General features: G+C 41.0%; 2 protein-coding genes across 2 annotated transcripts; one reads left to right on the forward strand and one right to left on the reverse strand.

Moving 5' to 3' along the window:
- Nucleotides 1–2652: 2652 nt before the first annotated feature.
- Nucleotides 2653–7018, forward strand: LOC121185987 (neuronal pentraxin-1). The gene is made up of 5 exons (XM_041044558.1): nucleotides 2653–3348; nucleotides 4370–4847; nucleotides 5412–5665; nucleotides 6358–6537; nucleotides 6809–7018. The coding sequence occupies exons 1-5, from the start codon at nucleotides 2653–2655 to the stop codon at nucleotides 7016–7018; spliced, it is 1818 nt and encodes a 605-aa protein (XP_040900492.1).
- A 1322-nt stretch (nucleotides 7019–8340) lies between these two features.
- Nucleotides 8341–17924, reverse strand: cyth2 (cytohesin 2). The gene is made up of 12 exons (XM_041044568.1): nucleotides 17756–17924; nucleotides 15576–15726; nucleotides 14721–14787; nucleotides 14517–14635; nucleotides 14353–14433; nucleotides 14012–14124; nucleotides 13232–13380; nucleotides 12998–13109; nucleotides 12224–12300; nucleotides 11699–11770; nucleotides 11459–11613; nucleotides 8341–11299 (listed from the first exon to the last, which is right to left on the reverse strand). The coding sequence occupies exons 1-12, from the start codon at nucleotides 17820–17822 to the stop codon at nucleotides 11212–11214; spliced, it is 1251 nt and encodes a 416-aa protein (XP_040900502.1). The 5' UTR covers nucleotides 17823–17924; the 3' UTR covers nucleotides 8341–11211.
- Nucleotides 17925–18989: the final 1065 nt, after the last annotated feature.

Here is an 18989-nt window from a genome sequence, read left to right on the forward strand (position 1 = left end):
CAACTGGTTGAAAGAAATCTGATACAGTACATTTTGCAAAACATATTTCGCCTTAAGTGCTTGCCCTGGGGTCAGGCTCTGGGTCTCTGTAAAGCGTTTTGAGACAATTTTGACTGTGGAAGTCGCTATATAAATAAAATTGAACTGAATTGAAAAAAAATAATATTTCGCTAAAGAAAGAGGCTGCAGGGTTTGTTAGATCCCAGTTCTAAAGACTAATGAAAAATAAGAAAAATACATATTTAATTCACTGTACTGTTTTTGAGTGTTTGTGGTCCTGACAGTTTATTAGAATGGAGCAATAGTCTCATTGTTTTTCTTAACAAAAGTGCAACTATTACACATAATTGTCAATGTGGCATCTAAGTTCATGGTTAGATCACAAATAAATGGAATTTAAAACCTTTCCTGATTAATAGTGCTTTATTTTGCAATATATTTATTGTTGCTGTACTGTATATTTTCATGACAATCAAAACCTATATATTATTTAATGTATGATACTTAATATAGTACGTAATAGAACTGAAAAGATAATCTAGATGGACAGTTAACAAGTCTGTTGTCTTGGCATCACACAGCTTCTAGTAAAAAGGTGTTTTAGTGATGGACAGTGTGTCATTTAACACTAGACATCAGACAAACTTACAAGAGTATGAGCCACCAGCAATGTGAATGTAAAATGCAACAGCATTTGACTTACATCAGACTTATCTTCATCTGTGCTGTGTTTTGTCAGAGTGTCTCAACAAATTGTGATAATGCCAGAGATAATGATGTTGACACTGATCTTGATGATGCACCAGGATGATTATAGTTTTAAGGTCATCTATTGTCTGTCTAGAAAGAATCTGTTTGTTTACAAACAGAAAGTGCTTTATTTTGTCAGACTCAACTGTTTCTTAATCACAGGTCTAACCACAGTTGTCAGTTTTTTAATTTGGGACTAATCGCACTACTTAAATATCCACCTTGACCATATGGTGCAGGGACGGGCTCGACCCCAGTGTTCGCCATGGATTACCACACACACATGCGTGCGCGCACACACACACACATACAGTAGCATGCAAAGCTGGGGAAGCCCACTTATCTCTGGCTAAGGTAGCACAACAACTGTTGGCAATTAGGTTAATTGAGTGACCTGTGGGTGGTAATAAACTTAGGGCTAAACGGTGGAGATTGGGTGTGACACAGTCCTGTGCCTCGACCATCTGTCTCTCCTCTCTAAGCTCAGTAAATCACAACAAGAACTGCAGAGACAGGACACGTTTAGCACAAAGGTTCTTTTCCCTTTAGAGAGTATTACAATTTAACAAAGATGCTCATCAGTTAAAAACAGGAAATTATTCTTCTCCTGTTTCTGCAGCTCATTAAATAATTTTTGCTTTGGCATTTGTGGAAATTTCAGTGCACGAAGACCTGATCTTTGTCGCTCAAAAGAGTGCATGTTGTGTATGTATTTTCACTGTTTCATTATTGATAAAGTAGGGTAAATCATGCATGAACCATCAACACAAACACACACTGAAACATACACACACACACAATGCAAAGGCTGGCCACTGCAAGCAACAGGTGGTCAGTGAAGTTTAGCGGCCACATCACGTGTGTGCCATTTCAAAATGCCGACCCTGTATAATGAAGGGCATGTTACACAGAGGTCAGCTGCCCTTTATCATATAGAGACATGAAACACAGTATGTAAGCACATGGAGCACATGGGATAAATCTGGGGATCCAGATTTTAAAAAATAGAATATATATGCATTAATATTTGGAAATACATCTGTGCTTCTCAATCATTTCATCAGAGCTGCTTTTCAATATTTTATCATCCTCCTCCAGGTCAAATCCTGAACTAACCCTCTATTTCTCTATACTGATACTAATCTTGACCCTCTTTCGGTCTTCTAGGAAGTCAAAATCACCTAAATACCTCACACTGAGGATACCAACAGAAATCTTGTGGGCTGGTCTGGTCAGGATGTCACACCTGTGATTTGGACTAATCCCTGTCTGGACAGCCTCTGGTTGTTTTGGCACATCCCTGTGCAATGTAAGGTTACTGGTCCAACAGAGAGCACAAAGACGTCACACTGATGTGTCCTGTCCTTTGTGTTTAAGGAAACGAACACTGACTAGAACAGCAAAGAAGCAAAAAGAGACATCAACTTCAACTAATGTATGTTTATCTGTAGATACAAATATAAGGGAATGGGACAAAATATTAAAATATTAGACCTGACTATGTAAAGCAATCCAATACAATGAAGCCACCATAAAGTGCAGTTTTAATCACAGGAATAAACTCAGGGCTTATGCTCATAAAAAAATGGATGCAACTAAATGAACTTTGTCTAAGATCTGATGTTTTGTTTTACAGGTTTATCCTTTTCTTCAGTGACAGAGAGAGAACCACGACAACACGACATCCAGAATAAAACAGCGTCTGTCACAGAAAAAAGAAGATACAACTATTTGATAGGTTCCTCACAGATGAGTGGATACTTTGTGAATGGAGACCTCTGCTATCTTGCTCCCTGATGTCTCCTGCACAACAACAAAGAAGTCAGCACAGTCGTTACTTCAACTGGGATCACATATTTTGAAGTGAAGCCAAGCTCCTTAGTCTTTGTGGCTGAACTGTTGATGGAGATCATGAGGAACTCTCAGTGTCTCCACCTGTTCCTTGTTCCCATTGTGTTTTCCCTACTTTCACTCCTCCTCCACCCTGCCTCTGCCAGCTCAGGGTCTGACTATGACTACGGAGCCCACCCACGCTTTGTTTGCACCCCTATTCCTGTGGACGTTGACCCTTCCTGCTTCCCTACAGCAGGGCCAGGCGTAGGAGGAGCAGGGCCCAGTGGAGCAGGCCATCAAAGTGCACCTCCTGCTGGCTGGTGGGGGGCGAGTGAGGAGGCCAAAGTCACCATCCTGCACCTCAGGGAGAGCCTTGTCCAACAGAAAGAGACCATCCTGGACCAGCGGGAGACCATTAGAGAGCTTACAGCCAAGCTCACCCTGTGCGAGGGCTTGGGTCGGGGCATGACGCCTCACGACGAGCACCACGGCACAGCCTCGTACTCCCATCACACAGGAGTGGCCAGTCATCACCCGTACACTGACAGTGGGCACCATGACAACCAGCAGGGTCACCATGGAAACAGCAACCTCATACCAGACTCACCACACCACCCCTCTGTGGGGGGGCAACGATCGGATGGAGGTCACAGCAGCAACAACCAGGGGAAGGATAAACATGTGACACCAGGGGACATCACATCATCACCAGAGCAGATGGAGAGGATGCTGCAGGCGCTGAAGGAGAGGCTGGACAACCTGCAGGTGAGAAGCAAAAGGAGGAAACTTTTTCAACTTTGTACCCGCAAATAATACCTACAAAACTACAGAAAGGAAGGTAGTGTTCATTTCAGAGAAAGTGCGTTAAAGTAAATCCATTACAGCAGAGAAATGAGAAGGAGATTGAAGCAGGAGGGCTTGTGATGCACTGTGTGCTAGTGTATGGCTTTCCCTTGTCCAGACACATTAACGCTGTTGTCACCGGATTGTTTGTCGATTAAAGAAGTCCCAAAGTAGTATGTCTCCTAAGTACTTTAGACAAAGGAACAATGAATTACTTAATCGCATAATGCCACTTGCTAAATTGGCAAGGGAGACACTTTGATGTCCCTCGGTGGGGCACCTCAGAGCAGCAACAGGCTCAGAGGTGGACGTCACTCATGTGGCATACTCTTGTATGAGGTTATAGTGGATTGATTTAAGTTTTGGAAGAAATCTGGGTGTCTTATGACCCTCTTTTCTCTTTAGTTACCTGCAGTTTTGACTCCCTTGGTGCATTTAGCAGTCCTGTTCTGCTCTCTCTCCTCCTTGTATCGTGATCACAGACAGATGTCAGGGGCTGCGGAGTGCGTGCGTGTGTGTGAGGGGGGGTGGCACGAGTCTAAGATCAGCAGTAATTACCGTGATCTCCCTTGACAGACTGGTAATCAGGGCACGCACCAGGACAAAGCCTGGATTACCTGAGAGGAAGAGAAGTAGATGCAAATACGGGAAGAGACAATGAATGTGAGAGGGGCTGCAAAGTGTACCTGACTGCTGCATTTGACAGTACAAGATAATCAGTGACTGTAAACAGCATGCAAAGAAGTGCAAAGTACACAAGTGTTCTCTAAGGCTTGTAGGTGACAGACCAACACATATGATTCCTTGATGCCAGTTTGATTTGTAAAGCAGCTCTGAGGCCCATGTCCTGTCTGTTGTAAACAGGAAACACAGGGATTAAGTGACAGGAAATACTCATTGTTATCAAGACGTCACCTCTGTTTTTCACTCTGATCTCCCTTAGCAGAAGAGGAACACATCCATCACCTACTCCAGCTCTCTGAAGGAGCTGCTGCAGAGGAAGATCAGCGCCCTGGAGCAGCAGCTGCACCATCGCACTTCCAGCCTCAACAGCCCTGAGCATCACGATGACGACAGCAGTCACAGAGATGATGGAGACCATCATGATGACTACAGTCACATTGACAGACACCCAAATGACCACAAGGATGACCACAACGACGGTCACGACGACAGCGGGAACCACACCGATCACCATGACGACAGCCACAATGATGACCATCATGATGCAAACGGTAACCATGACGACCACCACGCTGATGATGATGATGATGACGAGGAGGAGGAGGATGATGATCATCACAGTAATGAAGCAGACAGCCACAGTTACCTTCCACACACAGGATACAGAACACCAGGCCCCCGAGCTGGTTTCCACTCAAATAAACTGGAAACGATGCTCAACCAGCTGCACCTCGCAGGTACACAACATCAAAACATGCTCACAGTAACAACAGCTGACAATGAACTGAAACAGCATTTGATAGAAGTTTTATGCATATATAGGAGGGAAGAACCTGCACGCTCGCTGCAAAACTTGCAAAATATTTTTAAAAAACACATTTTATGTGATTTCTTTTCTTACTCCTCATAAGTAGTTATGTGTTTTGGATGATCAGTTTTAACCAACTTTTGATGTCGCTTTCTGTCATTATCTTTATAAATTTTATTGAAAACAGGAGTGAGTTTTGTAGTTTATTGTTGGCCTTGGAGGCAGCAATCAAAAGGTGCAGACCAACTAGTAAAAATATTTTTTGTCAGCTACTGTTCGCAAGGTCAAGAATATGGATGAGAAGTACTTTCTCTGCTTAGAAAAACTAAAATTTTAACATCTACAATTTCATAACAACTTGGAAAACTCTCTGATGTTTTGCTGATGAAGATCATATGACACAATCAAAAGCGTCAGACTAGAACAGCTAATAAAAAGACCTTGATTTGAGCCTGTTCTGTCAAGAAATGATGTTATGTTTCCTTAAAACCAGGTTCCAGCAGGAAGAAATCAAAGAGCCCTGATGCCTTTCAGATCAGCTTCCCCATGAGAACCAACTACATGTATGGGCGGGTGAAGAGGACTCTGCTGCAGGAGATCTTCGCTCTGACTTTGTGTCTTTGGATGAAAGCGGGCGTGGGACCCGGCCTGGGGACGCCCTTCTCTTACTCCGCCCCTGGACAGGCCAATGAACTGGTGCTCATTGAGTGGGGGAACAATCCCATAGAGCTGCTGGTCGATGACAAGGTGAGGGAGAAAAAATATGAACCCCACATTACTCCTCTGAGTTACAGGACCCTACATAAAAATGTTTCAGCGGTTTATTTAGAAAAAGGTGGTGTTACATTTTTCCAGTTTTATGACTGGTGGTGCGTTGTTTGGTCACTGTCAATCAAATCTGATCAAATCACACCCTCACAGTCCTTGCAAAGCTGATTGGGTTTTGAGAGTTTTGTTAAACCCTTGAATAAAACTCTACAACTAATACCTAATGCTTTTTTTTAACGTTGGGTATCTGAGCTCCAACTCTCTGCCTCCACCTGCTGCCTAAAGTGCCTCTAAACTTCTAAATTCACAAGAGGATACATTTAGGGCATTGGCAGGTTCTATGGAGATCCCTGTTGAGGTGTTCTTATCAAGGAACCTGAACCTAAAATATTAACTTAACTCAGAAAATCTCATTGACTTCCAGTGGTCTAACTTCTCACCTTGCTGCAGTGATGCACAGGTGTACTTCTTGAAAGTGGTCACAGGAGCAACAAAGCACACATCTGACCACGCCCAACCACAAGAGGGCGGAGAAACACTGCTTTTCAGCCTGGTGTTAAATTATTCTTTAAGTGTGAGGACAGTTAAAGAATTAGTTTATGTATTTAAAATATATCATTCAGGAACATGTTTATATGAGCGTCTCACCATCTTCACTATCCCACCCACAGGCGGTGACATTGCCCTTGTCTCTGAGTGATGGAAAGTGGCACCATGTGTGCGTGACCTGGTCAACACGGGACGGACAGTGGGAGGCCTACCAGGATGGAGTGCAGAGAGGATCTGGGATTAACCTCTCTCCCTGGCACCCCATCAAACCTGGAGGAGTCTTCATCCTGGGACAGGAGCAGGTAAAGACAGAGAAAGTTATTTTTTGTAGATGCACATGTTGCAGATGCTGACAAACTTTTAAGCTTAAAAAGGATACATACCTGTGAGTGAGTTCAGAGGAAAGGACAGAAACTATAGGATACGGAAGAATAACAGAACTTAATATCCAGAAATGATGCAGCTGTTGAACTGTCCCATATGTCCCTTATGTGTCCTAAACTAATGAGCAAAAATAATGATAAAGGTTAAAAAAAAAAAAACTTTGACTATTCCTGTGTCTGTTTTCTTCAGGACACTCTCGGAGGCCGGTTTGATGCCACTCAGTCATTTGTGGGTGAGATGTCGGACCTCCACATGTGGTCGCACGTCCTGAGCGCCAGTGACATCTACAGCCTGGCCTCCTGCGGCAGCCACCTTAGAGGAGATGTCATTGCGTGGTCTGATACAGAGCTGGAGCTTCATGGAGGCGTTGCCAGATACTCCTTTGACCCCTGCCACTGAAAGGCCACAACACCAATGAAGGAAAGAAGATCTCCTGGAACATACTGAGAACATCTGTCATGAAATACAAACTACAGAGATTGAGGACGGTGCAAGAATAAAACAATGGACTTTAATTTAATTTTGACTTTAATTCATTTTGACAGGATGATCATTCAGTGGCACTCAACTCCTCCACACTCTGAATCAATGCCTTCCTTTAAACTTAATCAGTGACTTTTTAATTAAAAAAAAAAAAAAAAGACTAATCTGTGCTTACAGATTCTGTATAGGGACTTAGTGGTCTTATCTAATGTGTAACAAGTGCTGTATGTGACATATTGTCATATTGTTAATAAGACTAAACTCTGTGGGGTCTGTGATAATGTTAGCAGACCTTGCGTGGGTTCTGTTGTGGTGAAGTGACAAACCGTATCTTGTTAGTATGGTACTGATACCGATAGAAATGTTCTGAGAAATCATTTTCTACTCTGGATTCTCTTCTTTGAAAGGTTTCCATGGAAGATACAGCTAATTTACCAAAGAACCTGTAGAATTAAATTGTGTCACACTTTGTCATTTTAATAATCTATGTTTCATAGATAGTCGATGTTGAAAGAAATAATGAAAAGCCAGTCGGACAGAATTTTGTGTTTTACAGCCTCTGCTGCTTTTTACACTGTTATTATTACAGGGACTCTTGCCACTATTTTGTATTGCAAAATGGCTCCTTTAAACAAATGCACAGGTTTATTATAAATGGGTTTTTTTCAACTTTTATACATTCTACAATGCATGTTTGTTCACTGGACAAATCACAGACATTCCTCATTTTATGTTCAATAAATCTGATTTTAACTTTGTAAAATCTGACGTATTGTGTGTAATTAAGTCATTGCACTGTGCTTTTTAATTTCTCTAATGATCTGGCCTTGACTGTATATTTGTTATTGTACTGTATATAAAAAAAAAACTGGATTTAGGCCAGGTTAGACCTTGTTATGTTATGAACTGTTTTTTTTTTTTTTCAAATGTTAAGACAATGTAAATAAAAGTGTGAAAGATAAGTCTCTGTTTTTCATTGTTTGTGGTGATGCCGATGAACTGACAGTATCTCTGTTGGGCTGTTTACCGATTATCACTGACACTATTAAGCACAGTATTAAGCATTAACACCTTCCAAAGTTATTAATCTTTACAAAACTTAATGAGCTGCAACTGCAAAGGCCCAAATTATTCTGCATTTGCTTAATCCATCAATAAAACAAACAACTTCTCCTCCTCACACATTAAAAATAAGACAGAAACCCAGAGGTAATAAAACACATCCATCAGCCCATCACCTCTGTTTACCTTTTATTTTTACACAGTAGTTTACTGGCACCAATGTATCATGGTTTTCCTTTTGCTACATTTACAGATGATCTATCCTTCTTCACCTCACTGTAAATAAAAATAAATAAATACAAAATAAAGAAGTTTTCTGAAAAAGGTGGCTCTGGGGGTCAAAGGAATCAGAAACAGAGTACCAGTTCTGGCATTTCAGTGTTCGTTCTTTTGTTTAAGTGGAAACATCAGTTTTTTTTTTTTTTGGCAACTTTGCACTTCAAGAATACCCAGAACGTGAAGGCCTACAGACAAATCCATGAGATGTATACAAGCACAAACATGGAGTTACAAAATTAGGCCTCTGTCAGTTTGATGAAGTGGGAGAGTAAAAGGCAATCACAGACCTGTGCTTAAAGGACCGATCAATTGCTGTGTCTTTAAAACAAGTTCTACATGTTTTGATCACAGAGAAAAGACCCCATTCAGCTTCATGCAACACGATCTCCATCAGATGAGAAAATACAGTACATGTTGGTCAGAAAATGTTGCTGCTATAGCTGGAACTGACCAGGTGATGGTGTTATATATATTTCTACACAGTTCATGGTTCATCCATAAGCATAGTAAAGTGTGTGTTTGTGTGTGTGTGTGTGTGTGATCACCAGTAGAGGGTGCTACAGAGTATTGGAGTTGTATCGTCAAAGTAACAGCATTTTCACCAAAATGCTTAAAATTGATAAAGTGCAGTAGACAATTATTTTTCCTACCATCTAAAATGCCAACTTCAATAAACTACTAGAAATAACAGTTTATGAACTGGATGTCAAGCAAATCTATCACTGGACACAAATCTAAACTTGTTACTGAATCATTACATCTGAATTATTTTACTATTGTGTAATGAATCAAAGATATATTAGTGTTCCTTGTTTTGCTGTCTTTTCATTTTTATCGCTGTGATGTGATGGAATATTGCAGGACAATGGGCAGCCCATAAAATAAAGACTGGACATTAGTTTAACAGGCTGTGAGACTGATTACAGTTTGTGCTTTACTGAGTCTGATTTACTCAAAAAACCAACACTACGGTCGAGACTTAAATCAGACGACAAAACATCTCCTAAATACCTCCTCATTTTCCAAAGAAACTATAATTAAGACAATCTACTTTATGCATAAATCAGCTTCCACGTTAAATTCCATTCTGCCAAGTCGACAGGGAACACTAACACTTTTCAAATCAGTGCACGCTAGCATGATCAGCGAAGCATCAGTGCCTACGACTGATGCCTCAGTTTATCAACATGCAGGTCTACAGTAGCTTGTACAAAAATCAGATTTTAACAAAAGATAAAGAATAAATTAAATCATTTCTATGTGTATCGTAAACAAATATGCTAACATCTATTTACAAAAAGTGTACATCGTAATGAGCTGCCTTCTTGAAACTCACTATAGCAGACAGACACGGCTGTGACAGTTAAATGTCTGACGGTTATTATGTCAGCGTTCGTATTGTAGTGTTGAGCAAGAAGGGAATGATTTGTGGCATGCTGTGACATTACATCTGAGAGGACATGATGATCGTTGCTCAGCATGGTGTTATAAAGGAATCGCTAACAAAGCTTCCAGACTGCGGTTTTCTACTTCACTATTGCTCAAACATGTTAACAAACATGCTGAAGAACAAAAATATGTTGTTCTGAGCTAAAACAACAAACTGTCTGCAAGGAGAGAAACGGCTTGTGTTTGCCTCTCTTAATCCTAAAGCACCCGGCCATATATAACAGCAGCCTGGTGATATAAATCGGCGAATTTAAACAATCATGAACAGTGACACTTTCCTCACATCAAGTATCTAAGAGTGGACAGCACTAATGTGTATTTAAAGCTGTTGAGTAGTGGACACATGTCAGTAATCTAAAATCAGCTGCTGCTTTGATTTTCCTCCTCTCTGACCAGACGTAACGGAATCTAAATCGTATTAGTAATTGAATAGTGAATTCACATTTTGTCTTGGGTACGCACAATCAAGAAAGGCAATTTCTCATGGAGGCAGCCTCCATACATCTGAAAGAATAATTCACAAGAAACGGAAGCTGCTTGCTACCCTGAATAGGACCATATTCACACTAATGCAGATAATTCTCAAGTAGCTTTTTGTTTCACAGGTTCTTGATCCACACTGGCATTTTTTGGATTGTATTGTGAAACTCAGATATACATGCTAAAAAGCCAATAACATGGACAAATGCAAGATGTCTTCTATTAGGCATGCACAAGCCAACAACCTTAAGCATTTCTACGAAGCAACTTTCTGCATGTCAAGATTCTTAAAAACTGATCAAGACAATCAAATGCATGAGTTTATGATAATCATAGTATTTTTGAATCTTCCTCATTCCAAGTATTTGCAAAGTGGTCCACATTTGGGGAGCGATTTTAACAAATTGGCTTTGTGGAAATAAAAGGCCAAAACAGGAATAAATGTGTTATTGAAATAATCACACCAGTGTGAATATGGCCTGCAACATGTTTCACAGTTCACTTAAACGCTGAAAGAGAGAGGAAAGTGGTGAGAAGACAGGGACAGACGGTGTGCTGTGGCTGTAGTGTATCAGGCTGAATATAAACAGCAGTAGAGTAAGAACCAAGAGGCAGCCACAGCGGGTGAGCTCTGCACTCTGAATGTGGCTTTCAAAAGTCTGGCAGACAGGATAGCAAGGAGTCCTCATTTTAAAAAGAGAATGACTTTGGGTGAGGGGAAGGTGGGGAAGCAGAGCTTATGAACAGGTAGTAAAGAGCAAGGACAAAAGCATGTGTCCCATGATGGAAGGAGAGGTGTGAAGAACAGAGGAAGACGGAAAGAGAATGAAGGGAATCGTCTACGGTTGTTCCTCCTTCTTCTTCAGTGATATACGTTTCTTTCTGGCTGCAAGCATTTCATAGAAGGGATCCACACTGACGGCAGACCTGGACGGACAACAAAAAAACACTAGTGAGGGAAGCGGATCCTCAAAATATGCTATTTAAAGGTGCATGTACCATCCAGGCAGCAGGTAGGACAAGGAAATCTGGTCCTTGATTAAGAAGCTACCTGTTTTGGACATTATCCATTTAACATTTACATACTTGATGCTGTGGATCCATTCATCCTTCTCCTCCGGTGTGGGGGCGGAGATGCGATACACCATGTGGTTCCCCTCCACTACCCTCCCATCAGCCTCCGTCTTACACGCCTTAATCAGCTGGCCGCGGTTGTTGGGGATGTACAACTCAAAGCAGTTCTTTTGGGAGAACAGCAAGGAACCTTAGATAAACAATCATGGTGCCACTACCTGACTATAACGTTAAGCAGGAATGCAAACGTACTGGTTTCCTCGGATCTTCAACCTCACGTATGCTTAGGTTTTCCAAGGGAATGATACCTCGCGGCTCCTTATCCTGTTAGTGAAACACACAAACAAGATTCAGAAGGCTTTTATATGTTATATGTTTTATGTGTTTAGCCAGGCCCCAATTGGACTTTGAGATTACCGTAAAAGAAAACAGAAATCCAAATTATTTCTGCAAACACTGTCAAATTATGAATCAAGTTATGAATCTAATCCTCGAGTTGACTAACCCAACTTCCTTGCAGATGCCTTTTGCACTGAAATCACCTCCTCTGGAAGAGTTTATTCCCTGTCAATTTTCTAGCAATTTTACATCATTTCAATTCATCACAAAATAATGCAAAAAGTCCCTAAGTCCATAATAATTTCTCAGAAATTCCCAAGCAGATACATTAAAGCCTGGACACAATAATCATAAGAAGCTTTTCAACATCCTGTTTACTGAAGCTGATAGATTGACATGGGTTAAGAGTGTCACACAAGAGAGGAAACCGAGACTTACTGTGGTGTATTCAAAGTAATAAAGGCAATTGTCTGTGAGAATGAACCATCGCCGTTTCCAGGTTTTCACTCGTCCCCCTGAAAAACAACAACGCAGCCATGATGATGAGTACAGGACAGGGAAATGAAGTTGAGAAGATACTGGTCTACGGTTTCTACACTCCTACAGCTAACGACGTGGCTACTTTTTCTACAACTTTTACGACTACAACAACTCTGACTGTACATACCTCCTGAGAAAACAAGCAGCGGCAGTAGAGGGTGGAAATCGCAGGGAAAAAGCAGACACAAAAGGGACCAGAGGATTTAGAGGGAGACAGTGGACAAAAAGAGAAAGAAAGAGAAACATGAGAAGGAGAGGAAGAGAATTTATATTAGTGACACACAGATCACAGGCCCCGCCATGCAAAAGAAAACAGTCAGATTTTCAGACTGCCATGGCACAAGAAAGTGAGTCTCTCCTCCTATATTGTGCTATGGCCACATTTAAATGCCACAACACTGTGTGATGACAATTCAAGTGGAGGCAAAGAGCCAGCAAACCTCAGAGACAGGAGGGCAGGTTCATCATAGCACAAAGCCTCAGAAGAGAACAGAGTACGGTGGCATTCAGATCATGTTTTCACTAGATTCATCAAACATTGACATACATTTAACATTGACATACAGAATTTGCCAGTATAAGTTAAACTGTACAAGATCAGTATTAAAGTCAACATGTAGGGCAGCAGTACTCCCCCCACAAAGCAGAAAGGCCTCACTGGCATCATCTCACCAAGTTTCAGAAGCCAGCCCTCTCTGTCTGGGTTGAAGAAGGTGTGTGTCAGGTCATTGCCGTCATCCTCAGGAATCTTGAAGGGCTCGTTTTTAATGCTTTCGTAGAGATTCTAACAGAGATAATAATGAAATTATCTCAACACAAATCCCTTTACTACGATCCTTCTAATTGTTACTTAACCATCTGCAAAGAAAAACAGTAGAAAGCACAAACAAAAAGAGTTCATCATACTCTGAGCAGCTCCTCTGGCAGGTCTCCCCCCTCGTTGATGCCTCGGTTCATCGAGATGAAGCGGTCCACTCCAGGTTTGTCCCTCACATTGGGGTTATGGAGGCTCGTGTTCAGCATAATGATGGCAAATGACAGCACGTAACATGTGTCTGCGAACAGGAGAGACATGCAAAAGAATACAGCAGTTAGGAGTTTTGCTTGGACCCGTTTTTCTTTGAGCAGGTCCCTGTTTTGTATATCTCACACTGCTAATGGTTTCACACTATTTACATTACATTCATTAATCAGCAGGTGAGGATGTACTGCAGTATGCCGGCAAAGCTGGAGAGGAGGACAACTGAGAGCAAGTAAACACGGATGTAAACAAAGCTGCAATTAATATACTTTATACTAAAAAATCTATTTTCACTCAACATATTTATTAGACCTTAAAGAGCCACACATTACATCATGGTGAGAAACACTAAATATAACCTCAACTTTTGTTTGGTTACCAGAAAACTCCACAGGGCACCTTTAAGGAAATAGTTAATGAAAACACAAACACAAAATGGTTTTACTGAAAAGCGATGCTTGGCAGACTCTGTTGGATTCCATCCACGTGATTTCTGGAGACGGGCTTATTGTTTGTGTGAGGATGATTTCCCGTACTTTCACTTTGTGTAGTGTTAACAGGAATCCAAAAGTGTCCATAAACAGTCGTAACAGAAAGTGAGCAAGTGGGAAAAGAAGCTTAATTTGCTAAACGGCCTACATGAAACGCAGCGTGAGTGTGTTTACCGGTGCTCTGGAAGACGCCGGGGTTGCAGTGGCAGTATCTCTGAGCGAAGGCCTCCATCATTCTGTCAATCTTTTGGGCTTCACCGGGCAAACGGAAACTCCACAGGAACTGTCTGCAGAAAACAGGTCATGGTTTGGGTCAAGTCTGAGAGAACAAATTCTGTAGTCAAGGCGGAGTTAACCAGTCACTCTTGTGTATAATTTTTTCCTTCCTTAATCTGCAGTGAGTGGGACTTTCCACTGTTGAGAAGGTCTGTTTATCTGAGAATGCCAGGATACTAGTCAAAAGGTTTTGTTCTTGGTTCAAAACAAAAAAACATGCCAGAGTGGACTGAGTTTACCTGAGGGCCTGGACGAGGTTGAGATCAGTGAACTCATGGAGGTCAACAAAAGCCTGAAGAACTTTAATGTTGAAGTCATCCCTGCAGTACAGTAACAGAGAGCACGGTTACAAAGGCTGATAGAGAGGGAGAAAAAGGACAGACGATATTAGTAAGCACAGCACCTTTCTCCCAGGTAATCTCCTATAGCAGTCTTGTTGAGCCCCTCTCCTTTGTACAAAAACTGAGCGATATCCTCCGGAGTGTGTCTGAGCAGCTCGTTTTCCACCAGAAACACAATGCCCTGGGGAGAACAGAAAGAGTCAGCGCCCACACAGCTAATACAGAGTGACACAGACCACACCTGTACAAATATTGAAGAGTTTTACCTTTTTTGGGTCCATGTTGAATTTCTTCCTTCCCATTGCCACATGCCTGCTTTTCTGTAGAGTTTTACTGCAGAGTGGAAAAAGGTGATAAGAAAAAAATGACTGTTGCTTTGAGCAAATTGCCTCCTCTTATCAATGATAACAACTCACTGACAAATCACACAAGATCACATGAGAACCACACTAAGATCATTTTATTTATTAACACTAGTTTCTAATGGTCTTCACTACATCAAGCACAGCAATTTGACACCGTTATAATTCATATGCAAATGTTCAATTTATTTGACAGTCAAATACTGAAACAGCATCACTCTGGGTAATGAAACCTTAAATACAAGTCGTTCAAATTATAAGCAATCACAGATGCAAGATCAAAGCCTTTCAGACTAATCATTAATGATCATTTGAAGGACATTTCTGTTGGACAATCCTCCATCAAAACATTACAATGGTAACTAAAGAACATTGCATGGACAACAAAATGAGGTATCACTGCACTAACATATTGCTCTGTGATGCTGTATTATTACATCTAAGAGGGGGGCAGTTGTTTGGTATAAGCCAAACGTAGCTTTCACCTGAGTGCCTTAAAGGAACTAGCTCATTAAGAAGGCAAATGTGGATGAAAAGGTGTTGTGAAAATAGAGCAAAACAAAATCTGTCACGTTCATAAACGCTGCTGAGCTGCAGCTTATACTGTGAATGCAGGAAGAACCCTGTGCCTTGTTCTCTGTTGATTATTAATGTCAACAACCGTCAGTTCAAGGCACAGTGGGAGGACGACACATACTAAAACAGAAAAATGTGGCCCAAAGACACATTAAGAAGTGTTACTGTGAATTTTCTTCTTACCTGCCCTCTGTGCTGGTCTCCAGTCCCTCCACCTCCAAAATGGCCTCTCTTAATTCCTCTCTGAGCCTCTGGATCTCCTGCAGCAGGACGCCCTTTCTCCTGCGGATGTCCTCCAACTCAGAGCGCTCCTCTGGGCTCAGGTCTACTGGGACTGTAAGGGAAGAGAAGAAGAATGACTCTATTAATGCTGCTGCAAACATAACAAATGGCAACTGTGCCCCAACAATCAAAGGCAGAAGTTGTCTTTATTAGACACATGAAATAATCTAACAAGCACAGCTATTTTGAGAACTGCATTGTTGCTCAAATTGCCTATGGCAAGTCCTTCTATCAATATCTAACAATGGAAAGGAGTGGAGGATCTGGGATAGTAGCAGTAGTAACATATATTTGCTAAGGTGAAAATAAAAAATGCAATGTAAAGGCAATGGCTGAGGACACATGTTGTGTTTTCTCTTTTGTGAAAGATAAAAGCCCTTGAATTTTAAATCAAAGTTACTCCACAATTTCAGACATTTTGCCCTTATCTCCCCCTCTCTTATCCCTCCTTCCTCTTACTCGCTAACATATCTTTGTTGATCCCTGTTTCAGAGAACTGGCTAGTTCATGATCTGTCACGGCAACATTATGTACAAGAGGACTGCCCAGTGACCGAGCTGCACTCATAAGGCAGACAAATACTTAGGGGCTCACTAAACAAAAAGCAAGACAGTCAGAGCACAAAGCGCCAACAAAACTAGAAGTCAGTGATGAAATGTCCCCTCTGAGATTTCAGCTGCCACCATAATATAATGAAGGTGAGTGGATTTACATTTGTGTCAATCACTGTTAACTGTTCTTACTGCAGCTAATTTCTACTGAATAAGTAGTCCCTATAAGAAGAATTTGTGATGAGAGGCTGTGATCCTTAAACTGTATGGTCATTCTGTTAACACTAAATTATAAACTTGACAAAATTTTAGATGTAGGCAGACCCAGGGTCAGCATCCAGGTCAGGGCAACATGGTGCTATGCCTCAACCTTATTTAGCTGATGTTGGGATAGAGTTTCTTTAGTATTATTTCCTCTGCATGAAATCCTTGACAAAAGCAATTCTATCAAAACCGTTTTAAAGGGTGTAGTAGTAGTCTACAAATACAGGACTCTGTGATATATCAACATCATATTAACAAGGTATTCCCACATTTTCAGCTACTGCAAAACCATGTCTGTTTTGAAGGCTGCATTACAGCTTCCTGAACTTCATTGCCAAACTTTACTTAACCTGTTTGATCAACATATCAAATTACTGTTCTCAAAAATGTTTCTTGGTAAATATCCCCTGAAAGCACCAGTGGTGGTTCAGCATTTTAAGACATAGGCCATTACTCAAACTTTGGTGCACTTTAGCAGGTGCATCTCGCTTAAATTAATGCAGTATAAAGGGTAATGTAGGCAATGTTCAAAATGTCTGTTCATTTATGAGTTTAATATTTACTACACCCTCACTGATGTAAATGGGACAGGCAAAATATTTTCATACAACCACAAAACACAACTGAACAGCACTGAAAAGCACAGAACTTCAATAACAATATGGTTGAATGAACACTACCCTCATCCAATTGCAACTGCTGCTTTTGTATTTTACAAAAACATCGCGGTGAATGATTTTGTCAAAACCACCTTGACCGGGAGCACACAGTAGCTGCTTGTGATCAGCTGCACCCCAAACCCCCAGACCAGTGTGTTTACTCTCCAGCTGCTCTACAACACCACCAACCACGCCCACAGTCTGTCTTAACTGCACTGTTTGACTCATTATACAGCGGCCAAGCCAGTGATTACAGGAGGTTTCAATAGAATAAGCAATACACAGATCTGACAAGCCCTTCTTGTGTAACTTGGGAGGCAGGTCTGGGTGTTAAATGTCCACCGACGTTAGAGCGCACAGTCAAACAATCAATATTTAGTTTGCGTCAGGCTAAGCTAAGGCATCTCTGTGGCTTACTTTAAACCCAAAATGTGTTTTAGATGTGCATGACCTCCACTTTTTTGCAAAAGATACACGGTCAATAATTTTCGTTTAGATCTTTCACGGAATCATTTGTGTGCCACATAAATGAACCTCTTGCAAATACAACCAGCCACAGTTAGCTAGCGATAGCCTGTGCAAACAGCTAGTCAGTAAGCACACTTACTGTAGTCCAGGTCATCCATTTTTGGCGCTTTACTTTTAGGCATAAATAGTTCAGAGTCGACTGTCATTCAATATCAGAAAATTAGGGATATATGTGTAAATATATCCTCAAAACCAAAGGGAAAAAAAACAGACAGAGCCCCTGGTGTCGAAACGCTGGGCCGGAGACAAAGAAGGTGGCGACACCGGAAATGGTGTCTGACTATAGAGTAGTATACTTCCGGTCAGTGGTTTTTCAAAATACAATCACTTATAGCTTGTGATGCATTGAATGCGCATCATGATAGTTTATGACCTAACAAGCGATAGGTTAGTGCTTTTGAATTTGTGTATTTCATATTTACTAGACCCTATTCTGTTCACAAAACTTATTCACTTTACCTGGAGGTGTAGATGTATATGTTGCAATATACATTTTATAAAGAGTCACATACTACATTTTGTACAATACAGCAATAAATACTCTTGAGTGTCTTTCTAAGTGTCTTAATATTTCCAGCATGCTACACAGGGAACCCTGGGGAAATGCAAACCTTTAAATCAATCGAACTGGTCTATTTGACATAATGATCCCTTAATGGTGTCTATTTAGTAGCTTCTCCAGTACTTTTGACTGTATCAGATGATCTTCATCAGCAGATGGATATTGCTCATCTGTCTTGAAAATGAGAAAGTTTAGATTTCTGTTTTTCTGCGCACTTTAAAAGACATCTTTTCCATGTTGTCTTCGAAGTTTCAAGTTCATTCATGACCTTGGAAACAGCAGTTGGCAAGACAGTCTCAGCACCACGTGCATGTTCCAAAAACAGTAATATAGTAGATAACATACATACTGTATTCCACTTTCTTACAGCCTTCACACATCTTTTGGCGCTAGTGATTTGTTCTGGGTTGACAGAGCATTTCATTACACTGTATGGCTCAGGAATTTGATTCTTTCTGAGGCCACCCAATACATTCACACACATGCTTTTACCAAAAGCCAAATGGCACCTGAAGTCAGTAATCTTACAAGAGTGAGAGAGACAGTAAGACTGCTTCACTGAAGAAGTAAGGCCCAAAAGTGAAGCAGTAAGACTGCTTCACTGAAGAAGTAAGGCCCAAAAGGAACACTACAGTGTAGTATACTGTGACTGATTGGGGTGGACACAAACTATGTTTATCGGTAATAGTTTAAAAAATGCCATTAGATATAAAAAGAATGTTTCAGATGAAAGAAACTTCCGTCTCTTTAT

The sequence above is a fragment of the Toxotes jaculatrix genome, chromosome 8, assembly GCF_017976425.1.
Source record: "Toxotes jaculatrix isolate fToxJac2 chromosome 8, fToxJac2.pri, whole genome shotgun sequence".
Taxonomy (NCBI): domain Eukaryota; kingdom Metazoa; phylum Chordata; class Actinopteri; family Toxotidae; genus Toxotes; species Toxotes jaculatrix.

Coding starts and splice junctions, on each gene's coding strand:
- LOC121185987 (XM_041044558.1), top strand. CDS start 2,653: ATGGAGATCATGAGGAACTCTCAGTGTCTCCACCTGTTCCTTGTTCCC. Junction 3,349..4,369: donor AGAGGCTGGACAACCTGCAG/GTGAGAAGCAAA, acceptor GATCTCCCTTAG/CAGAAGAGGAACACATCCAT. Junction 4,848..5,411: donor CAACCAGCTGCACCTCGCAG/GTACACAACATC, acceptor CCTTAAAACCAG/GTTCCAGCAGGAAGAAATCA.
- cyth2 (XM_041044568.1), bottom strand. CDS start 17,822: ATGACAGTCGACTCTGAACTATTTATGCCTAAAAGTAAAGCGCCAAAA. Junction 11,771..12,223: donor ATTACTTTGAATACACCACA/GTAAGTCTCGGT, acceptor TTTCACTAACAG/GATAAGGAGCCGCGAGGTAT. Junction 11,614..11,698: donor TTGAAGATCCGAGGAAACCA/GTACGTTTGCAT, acceptor TTCTCCCAAAAG/AACTGCTTTGAGTTGTACAT.